Genomic DNA, 10,787 nt, shown 5'->3' with positions numbered 1-10,787 from the left:
AGTCACATGGTTTTTTTTTTTACGAAAACCCCCTCCTGGTTAAGTCTCAAACAGTGCAATCGGATTTGGCATAAACAGCACGTAGGAAAAAATGTGTAGCCAACATTGGAATCTAGAAGCCACCACTGTTCTATTTATATGCTCGGCCGACATAAGGATTTTAAGAAGTTTCTTTGACCGCTACTCATGACACACAGCCTACCAATCTGGTTACTATATAGTTTAATTTTCTAGCCAACAATTTTAGTGTTAATTAAGTACTAATTAAACAATATGCACTTGTTAAACTTATTTCACGTTAAATAATATGCGTTCAAATAAAATTAATTATAAAAATAACAATATTATAATCTCTCCGTTACCAAAACGATGTACACTTACGACTTACTTCTATATTGACTGTAGTATAATATGTACAAAATTATAGAAAAATAGACTCAATTAATTTCAAAACGAATGGCAATATAACAGTTAATATTGCATATTATGCTACTGATACCTATAAATAAAAATGATTTAAGAATAGAGCCAATAATGAAATATACAGAAATAAAATAAAATACATCTTAAATTCTATGCATTATTAAAAAAGAATAATCGAAAGAAACTTAGCAATGAAATCGATTTCCCGAGGACAACATTATCATATTTTTCTGCTAAATACCTTTGAAAGATGGACTTTTGTATAAATAGTGTAAACACCAATAATTGAATAAAAGTATTTTTTGCTTAATAATTAAAAAGCAGAATATACGAAACATTGGTTGTTAGGATGTTTGGCTAAAGATAAATATAAAATATATATCACCATCCAATAGCTGCTTGTCACTCAACTCAGAATCTAAAATGTGAGTTATTGTTTGTTTTTTGAATATATAGTAAGTGCAATATGTCAATAACGTGTAAAGGTAATTAAAATTCAAGATGTAAATGTTCACACGAACCCACGTGGTTTGTAGAATGCATTACCATTTACCACTAAACAAATCGCGTTTTACTAGTAATTAACTAGGTCTCTCTTTTATATTAGATCGCTTTCACGTTGTTTTTGTCCTTTTTAGGACAAACTACTCATATTATAGACAACAATATGATGTGTTTAACCTAACAATGCTGACATACAACTATACAAGTGACAATTCTAGGTAAAAAAAAATTAATCAGGACTTTATATTTATGGAAAAAAAATAATATTCATAGATAAAACTTTATATATTATAGACTATATGATACACGGAAACTGGGGCTCTTTAGGAAGGCACTTCTTAAAATGAAGCGTAAGACACAAATATTGTTTAATATGTTGTGTACTTTTTAACATATTATGATTTACTTTATACGTTTAAACTTTTTAACATAATAGTTCAATAAAAATTCTTGGGATTAGGGTAAAGAACGTTTGAAATTAATTAAGTATTTCAGTATTGATACCCTGTACAAAACACATTTTATTGAGGTAGGTATAATAAACGAAAAAAATTAATTAACTTTATAAGCATAAAGAAACAATAACTTTCAGTAAGTTAACCAAAACTTAATATTAAACAACAAACAACACAATTGTACCATTAAACATAAAAAATATAATTTTTAAAGTCTTTGCCTGGTATTTAATCAAATAAAATAAAGCACTATATAGATCTAGTCAAGACATATTTGATAGTTAATCAACAAGTTTTTAAAATTAAAATATTATATATAATATATATACACAATATACCTATATAATATACAAAATAAATATTAAATTTCAAAGCCGTAAAACTAATTGAGACCGTATACAATAAATTAAAATTTATTCATAAATTCTCGAAAAGACTTTTTTGGGGAAGTTTACATACGAATTGACCTTTTAGTGTTATTATTTTTCTTTTGACGTGCATTAGTTAGTACCTTCTATATATCTATGGTCTGTACACCCGCCAGTCGGCACACACCCCTGTGTCATTTGCCAAGCGCGCGTGTATGTGCACATTGCAACGTGGCGAACCCGAGAGGTTATTCGTAGTAAAGCCGCCCGTCGTCCACGCGCCGCCGGCGGGGCCACTATTTTTATTGACCGTACAGCCGGAGGGTCTTCTTAACGCCTGCGTCGGCTACCTTTTGAAACAATGTATCAAAAAAAACCCCAACAACAACGAAAAAACACTACATCAATATGACAACCTGGTTTTCGTTTTTAGATTTGATTATAAATTAAAAATATTTGATTTACCTATACAATAAGTAAATACTATTGAATACAACCAAACTATTTAAACTATATTAAAAAATGTAATTTTGTCGTTTATTTATGACTATAACATTTGTAACACAATTAACAAAAAACATTTTGAAAATGACGGATTCTACTTCAGCGAATAATAAATAGTTTCAAAATGAATTGAAATTCGGGGATATGGCCATTGTAATAAGACTACAAACATTTAAAGAGGTAAATCTTCTTAAGAGAACTTTTATGTGAAACTTCACTGAATGGAATTCAGCTTATAAATGTCTAGTATTGTTTTACCTTATAGCACAATTATTACACAAATTGCTTAACTCTTCGTGGAGGAGAGTTACAGTGCGACGTGAAGGAATGACTGGTATGAATGTGTAATCATTTTGACAAAACGCCATGTACATACGAAATAAAACCCCGGTAAAAATTAATTGATTATACCCAGTCTCCATTTAAAATATACAATATTATTAATACGGATAAATAGTTGGTCTAAAAAGGAATGGAAAGTATAAATTATTAAATTATTTAAATGGCGTACTTTTTTAGTTTAAGAAAAAATAATTAAATAATTAAACTTAATTAGAAATAAAAAAACGTCTAAAAAAATTGTTTTTTAAATATTTCATTGAAGACCAAGCATCTTATTGATATCTTCTTATATTTTTTTTAGTTTCTATGTATAATTGTCATAAATATGAAATATTTATTACATTTTTTTATAATTCCTAACAAGAAAATATAATTCAATGTTATTCATTAATCAATAACCCATAAATTATCTATTAGCTACGTATGTATACATTTATAGTTTTTTTAAATACATTACAGGGGTGCAGAAACAAAATGAGACACATGATATTATATTAAAATGAACGGATATCTGAATAAACAATAAAAATAATTTAATGTTTAGTTGTAGGTAATAATTATTGTATTAATAAATTATCTTAATAATTTTCTTTATATTCAAAAAATAAAATGTCAAACCTTTCTATTATTAGTAGTTTAATCGAATTGTTTGGATCTTCATTCAAAGCCACCGGGAAATGGTGAAAAATAAGTAAAATTTCCTAGATTCCGAAGGTTATAATCATATCAATAGTAATTCGTCAAAACTAAACAACAATTTATGATATTTAAATTATCGTTTAATATTGGCATGCTCTACATATTAACTATATAAGTACAGTATATAAGTACGTATAGGTAGTAACTATAGCTGAACTATGCTATACAACTACCTAGGTATTTTATTTTGTTTGGATTTTTGAGTTTTGGCGTGTTTAAATTTAACATTTGTATAGTAGTAATACGAGATTTAAAGTTTCGTAATCACCAATTATACATTTTAATTATATATTTGTATAGTTGTAAATGTAATATATATAACCTATTCCTTTTTCTTAACAGAGTTAAGTATATTTTTAATTTTTTTTATTAAAACGGTAAATACATTTTAAATGAATGGTTTACAATTCATATAATAAAGGTAAAAAAATAATAACAAACAATTTTAAGCATGCCATTCATTTTACCAATATCCCGCAGGGTTCCTGATAATGGTATGGAGGATTTAATATGGTGGTGGTTTAAATAGGCAAGAAAAACGTGTTTAATCGGAAGTGCCAAAGCAGTTTTCACAAAAGATAGAAGAGAACGGAAGAGGGTTCGTTAAAAAACAACAGACTTGGCATAATGCCGCCATTACTCATAACTCATAAGAATTGTTTTCCTAAGTTTTCCTTAGAGTAACAAATAAAACAACAGCTAAGGATAATGCTTGGACAGTTGGACCTTCCTAATCGGTCTACCGATTAATTAAATGGAAATAATTCAATTTTAAAGAAAACAAAATTAATCTTCACTAAAATAAGCGAATAAATGCTTTCATTTTACCAATAAATTAGAACAGCGATGTTACTAAACTTTGTTTTAGAGTCCTATTTATCACAATTTCTGACATCTTAAAGAATACATGTTTAAATTATTAATAAACCTAAGGTATCACTTGTGACTCTTTAAAAATAATACAATTAGTAATATTATATTATTAATATTATAATATCTTATTTGTAGTCTATCAGCTAGTTTGAATACCGTTTATATACATTTTAAATTAATTATAGAAAACGGGTATGATAAGAGAATTCTTTATTATCATATTATTACATAATAATCATAATCTAGTGATAAACTAATGTTCAATGTTATTATAAAAGATAAAACTAACTCCACCCTCTATCAAGTATCACTAGTATACACAAATGTTAGATATTTATGGGTACCTATTAAAATTGAAAAATGTGTTGTAACTTGTATTATACTTTAATTTAAAATAATTAAAGCGAGTTAATGGTTATAGAAAAAGCAACACTTCGAAAATATTTTGGTACGGAATCACAGGTTGTAGACTACATCATTCGACAATTATAACTTCCATTTGTGCTCTGAACTGTAGTATTAAAGATATGTTTATTCAAAAGTTTTTATCTACATGATTAAAGTTTAAAGTTACAGAAACAACTTTTGTACAATAATTGAAAACTATAAATTTCATTGTATAATTGGAAAAGTGGTTTTAATATTACTCAGTGTAGTATTTGTATACCTATCGACTATTGTTAAAGCCATATTGGTAATGTATTTTATATATTATACTATGTATTGAAGTGGATTGTGTATGTCAAAATATTGATGAAAAATAACTGGATACATGATCGAATTATTTATGACAATTTTATACCGAGTAACAATGAATTTTTTTAACTAGTATGCTAGGTGACAAAATATTTTCATTTTAAAGACTGGGTGACACAATTTTCAAATGTAAAAAAAATAATTAAGTAATGAATAAATATTATATCTTTCTTGAAATTTCTTCTTATAATTATAACTCATTTTTATTAACTTTTACCATTTATTTCTACTTTCTAGCATTCATATTTATTTTCAATAATTATGAGGGGCGAGCATGAAATAATCACACTATAATTTAATATTGATTTTGAAAATATATTTTTTGCTGCCCAGTGATAATTCCTTAAAAAATCTACTGAACCTAAAGGTAGTAATGTTATAAATGTTGCATTACTTAAATTATTGCTACCATTTTAAAATAGTAAGTTTTCTTGGAAATTCATTCATGTATCTATAAAAGATTATAAATTGGCTGGACATTTTAAAACAATATGTATCAAGGTAATAACTTGACACTGATCAGATGTCAATGCCATAAACTCATGTGACATTTTGATTAAATAGACACAATAAAGCACATTGTTATTTGTATCGATTTGGCTCTTTAATCGTATCACAATGCAAGATACTGGTGTGTTGTGAATAACTGCCGTATCAACTAAATAAGTAAATCATAATAAATTTGATAAGTCATGGACCATGCTGCCGTGGTAATGAAAAATAATGATTAGCAAAATCGCACTTGATGACATTTCTTTAAAATGTTTCCTATCAAATAGAAACATACCAAAAATAAAAATCACCTACGTGTTAACTATTTAAAATTCAAACTTGGCTTGATCTTCCATAAATAAGAGTTAAAACTAATAAATTTGTTACTGCACTAAAAATCTAATAAGTATCTATTGCTTGATGCTTCATAGTTCTAAAATTATGTATTCATTAATCATATTCATGAATGAAATTAAAAATATTTATGTATGAAAATATTTATATATATTTACTATCAACTATGAAATTACAAGGTTGATTTAATACAGAAAAGTACTAAATAAATACCTATAGAAAAACCCCTATCGTCACTAATGAGCACAATTTTTTGTTATTTTTGTATAGATACATATCTTAAATATATTGATAGTTTGTTTAATTGTTTAAATTTCTTATAAGCTAACTTAAATTATCAAAATGTAAAATATTCTTATTGATAAACAAAGCCATTGTTAAGAATTAAAAAAATAAGAGGACTAGAAAACAAATTTTTAATTTAATAAATTTTAAATTGTAATATATAAAAACATAGTGATGATTTTAAATGTAAATCACCGGATCGTCTCCTGGCTCCTGATATTCTGCCTTGACAATAAATACTTAACTGTCTAAGTACTAAAATGAATTATAACTTAAAATGATTTAAAAATCTTACCTGATAACTCATTACGTCTGTCTCATCGATGTTGTTAATATCAAACGTTGTTGAATTTTGATTGAATAATCCTTTTCCTGGATATGAAGTACTACGTCTAAATTTTGATGAATTCATAGGGGTAGATTGATGTTGATGATGATTGTAATTAGTATTTGGCTTACGACCAGCTAAAGCATGCATTGGATTCAAATTAGGTACAGAACGACCACGATTCCACGACGAACCGGCTATACCACTTTGATTTTGACTAGAGTTAAGCCACGAATTCTGATGTGACTGTGACCAAGAATATCCCTTACTGGCCATGTACAGGTTCTGCGGATGAGCTGACTGTTGCAGTTGCCTAGACAGATTGTGAGGGAAATTGTGTGTGGCACCAGATGCTTGACGTCTATGATGATGTTGTTGTGGTTGCTGTTGCTGATGATGAGGTCCCAGGCCAGTATTGTACAAAGTATTTGGGAAATTCTAAAAACATTCAATATTAAAATATTTAAGTTGAAAATTAATCACATATAATTTCAAATAACCATATACCTATGTAACTTATCACCAAAATTAAAATTGTGTCAAATATAAATTAAATTTATCATTTTTCTTGAGTACAGGAAAAATGTTCAAGTCTAACAAAAGTTTATAATAAATAGGTATTGTTTAATTCTTGAATGAGACTGAAAATAACAATGACAGTCATTTACATAAATAAGTAGAACTTTCTCAAATAAGCCGCTTAGTAAATATGACAGTGATTGGTGCTTCTTTTTCATATTTCATAGACAATAAGAAATATTTATGAAAACTTCATTGGTTGGATAATTATAATAAAGACAGTTTAGAATTTAAATACACATTTATTAACAAATAAAATAAATGAAACTGAAAAGTTGATAAGCTTTATTTTCTTGATGTATTTTATAAAAATGTACATTGTTCATATTTTATTAGGTATTGAAAAAATAAATAGTTGGCCTTGTTTAAATAGACATTTCTTATAATCAGGGCTCTGGTCTTATAGCATTTTCCTATTTTTATGGTTTTGACATATAATGTAGCAGTGGAAGAGTATGTCATGTTATAACAACTTAAATTATGAAATTTAAAAATGCTTGTCATTGCTTTTACCAATTTTTAAAAGAAATGAATACTTTCAGTTTTTCTGATCATCTCTTCTGCTTTTTTGCATATATTTGTTAAATTATGATTTATAATGACACCTACCACTAACTAAAACGTAGACATTTTAGTGAATTTCTGGTTTTTTTTGTTTTTGTTTTTGTTCACGGTAACAAACTAAAAATAATTTTTCTCCTTACCTATGGGACTTGTATTTACTAGCTTATCTACTAATTGGCCAAATTAATCAATTATTTTTTTTATTATTCTTCACAAAATTTTATTTTATTTTCAGAAAATCTAAGGGAAGTATAATGAAAAAGTTTAAATGGTTTCAAAAACTCAAAACCGCTAAAAGTTTTTGATTTTCTTTTAATGATGAAAATGAAACAATAATATAGAAAAAAATTGTGTTGATAGTTTTTGTAGTGCTTTTTTTGCTTAGTCAAATATTTGTAAGTGCTTATTTCAATGATTATAAGTGCTATAAGTCCCAAACCCTGCTTACAATAATTGTATAACAATTTTTGCTAATTTGAAAAAAAAAATTCATTTACGTTAAATATGTAAATAAATATAAATAAAAATTGAAAAAATTAACTTATTCAAGTTTTATTCAAGTTAGACAACTATTGATTGCATTTTAATCAATACTTAGTAAATCAATATAATACATACCACAATAATAAAATAAATTATTATTTATTATTTTTAAATAAATAATTGAACTTAAGTACAATCAAGTATTCAATGAACTAAGATTGTTAAGCAATGTAATTAGGTTTAACATATTTTAACAATTTTCATCTAATTTAACACCATTAAATAAAAGTAAATATTGTTATTATTGAAATCTTTAAATTCCCTAAGTTAGGTATACAAAATTATGAGTATAACATGCACTCACTAGTCACTATTAATCATCTGTAAGTAATAATACGATCATTTTTCCTCCCAAATTCAACACATATTTAATCACATGGTTAAAGAATAAAGATAGGTAAAACATAGTTAGACATAATTATGTATACTAACTTAATAAAGTTTACAATTTATTTTTTCAGTAAACAGTAAATAAGCATGTATTAGAGATAAATATATTTAAATTCATAATTTCCATTGTTTTCCTTTACTTTAATTTCCTTTACTAAATAGATTCTAATTTTTTAGAAATACTAAAAAATAATATGTTTTTATCAAACTTAATACTTAACAATATTATAAATAGTCACTATGTTTATATTCAAATAAATACTCTAAAATAATGTTAAATATCATCTACTAAAAACTTACATTACACATACAGGCAGAGATTAGGGGGCTAGAGACCTTAAAAAGGCTTAAATATAACAATAATAAAATGTGCACTTCCAAATATTGTTAAGCAAATTGTACAACTAACGCCTAGGTAATCTTAAAAAATAAAAACAAAATTATACATCTAAGAATGGTTCATACTTTATATTATTAGAGGATATTAATATATCAAATATTTGACACTAATAGACTGCAGTTAAAGAATTGTTTATAGTAAACAGCATGTACTATTGTACTAACTACTTGTTTTTAGGAACAACTGTATACAAATTTCTTAATATTTTATTTATAAAATGTAAATTTTTCAAAAATGTGTACATATAATATAATGTAGGTACAATTACTAATTGCAGTGTAGGTACACACAATACATATAAACTTGGTAAGATATTAACAATTATATTGCTAAAAATATGTAAAAAATGTTAACATTAATAAATTATAAATAAGTAACCTATAAGTACCTAATGTAATACATTTAAAATAATTCTTATAGAAAAAGGTATTCCCTAATAAAAGTTCATAGGTAAGCATAGAACATTTAAAAGTATTAAGCCCAGTATTGAATAGAAAAAAATTACAAGGAATAGGTTTATTTTTATTCATTGTTTTATCAAGAAAACAAGAAAAAAATAAATGTTAAATTAAACAAAAAGGTAGGTTGATACATAATAATATCTAAACTTTTGGTAGGTGAAAACTCACTACAGAACTGTTAACTCTACATTATATAAAATCATTGTATTTTTTAATGCATAACTTACTGCGTTGTTTGCAGCCGCAGACGCATTTAACCCGTGTATCAATGTATCATCAACGGACGCTGACCATAGACTAGACGTAGACGAGTTGGTCGACGAGTTTATCACATTAAGACTAGCTTCATTGTTGTAAGATGATGGTAACTGCATTTGTGGGCCGCCCGATGATTTATCACCACCGCCACCACCTAACGCTGCCAACACAGAATCTTCTTTGACAGTACCTTTGGTGGAGGGCAGCTGTTGGTGATCGCCGTTTACCGGTGACTGTGAGATCTGCTGTTTGACGGCAACGTCCTGCAGCTGCTGTGGGCCGTCGTCGGCAAAATACGACTGTGACGACGACGACGACGGCAGCCCGGACGTGTTCACCGACGATTGGTACTCGATAGAACTTAAACTAGAATTTACACTAAATTTGTACTCCCCCATTTATACAATATCACGAACGGTCCCGTGCGGAATAATGGTATGCCGCGCGCGAACCTCTCCTGATCGAAAACGCACACGTTTGAATATTATAATATTATTATATTAAATAGGCGATTTCGACGACCGACAAACAGAAGACCGCCGCGGAATATTATTTATATAATATATATATAAATATATTTTATAATTGGGAATATTATACAATATATTATATTATATTTTTTATGTAATATAATAACATACGATTTTTTTTTGCGCTTGAAATTTTGGTTTTAAAAAAAAAAAAAAAAAAATTTAACTAGAGCTGCGGCTGCAAACGGGCACGTTGGCCACCCGCTGATAACACGACTGCACGAGCCGAAACGCGATAGCAGCGGCGGCAGCAGCTTGTCGGCGACTCCCCCACCCCTCTACACGACAATCGCCGCGCGCGCGTTCCACACCGCCAACGGAAAGCCGCCAATCATATGTTTATTGGCAATTTTCGGATTCGACGCACTTCGCCGTTGCCGAAGCCGTCGTTCGCGCTCGGCGTTGCTCGACTTGGCGTCGGGATGATGTATTGTTATTATTATTATTATTATTATTATTACTATTATTATTATTATTATTATTATTACTAGTAAGTAGTATTATTATTGTTATGACATATTATTATTATATTTACCCACTATTTATTATTTACTATTTAGGTGACTTCATCATGTTGTCACTTGCTTATTTTTCACATTGTGCTTGTGATGATAATATTATATCATGTAAATATATCATGATTATTCTTTTTAAATAATAATAATAATTATTACAAGAC

At 27.5% G+C, this 10,787-nt stretch overlaps 1 protein-coding gene across 2 annotated transcripts; it reads right to left on the bottom strand.

Moving 5' to 3' along the window:
* Window positions 1-6,199: 6,199 nt before the first annotated feature.
* On the bottom strand, window positions 6,200-10,365 carry LOC111035681 (mastermind-like domain-containing protein 1). Of its 2 annotated transcripts, XM_022317389.1 has the most exons (3): window positions 9,548-10,365; window positions 6,587-6,821; window positions 6,200-6,520 (listed from the first exon to the last, which is right to left on the bottom strand). In XM_022317389.1, exons 1-3 carry the CDS (start codon window positions 9,974-9,976, stop codon window positions 6,321-6,323), a joined length of 864 nt encoding a protein of 287 aa, XP_022173081.1. In that variant the 5' UTR covers window positions 9,977-10,365; the 3' UTR covers window positions 6,200-6,320. The 2 variants fall into 2 exon arrangements, with proteins under 2 accessions (XP_022173081.1, XP_022173080.1); XM_022317388.1 differs by having other exon boundaries at window positions 6,205-6,821; window positions 9,548-10,352.
* Between the last annotated feature and the right edge of the window lie 422 nt (window positions 10,366-10,787).

The sequence above is a fragment of the Myzus persicae genome, unplaced genomic scaffold (genome assembly GCF_001856785.1).
Source record: "Myzus persicae strain clone G006 unplaced genomic scaffold, MPER_G0061.0, whole genome shotgun sequence".
Classification (NCBI taxonomy): Eukaryota; Metazoa; Arthropoda; class Insecta; order Hemiptera; family Aphididae; genus Myzus; species Myzus persicae.
This window is presented reverse-complemented; position numbering and strand designations above follow the sequence as displayed.

Bases quoted from the DNA above. Each gene is read 5' to 3' on its own strand.
- LOC111035681 (XM_022317388.1), bottom strand. From the start codon at position 9,976: ATGGGGGAGTACAAATTTAGTGTAAATTCTAGTTTAAGTTCTATCGAG. The intron at 6,822-9,547 runs GTAAGTTATGCA...GAATGTTTTTAG, and splicing joins CTGCGGCTGCAAACAACGCA to AATTTCCCAAATACTTTGTA.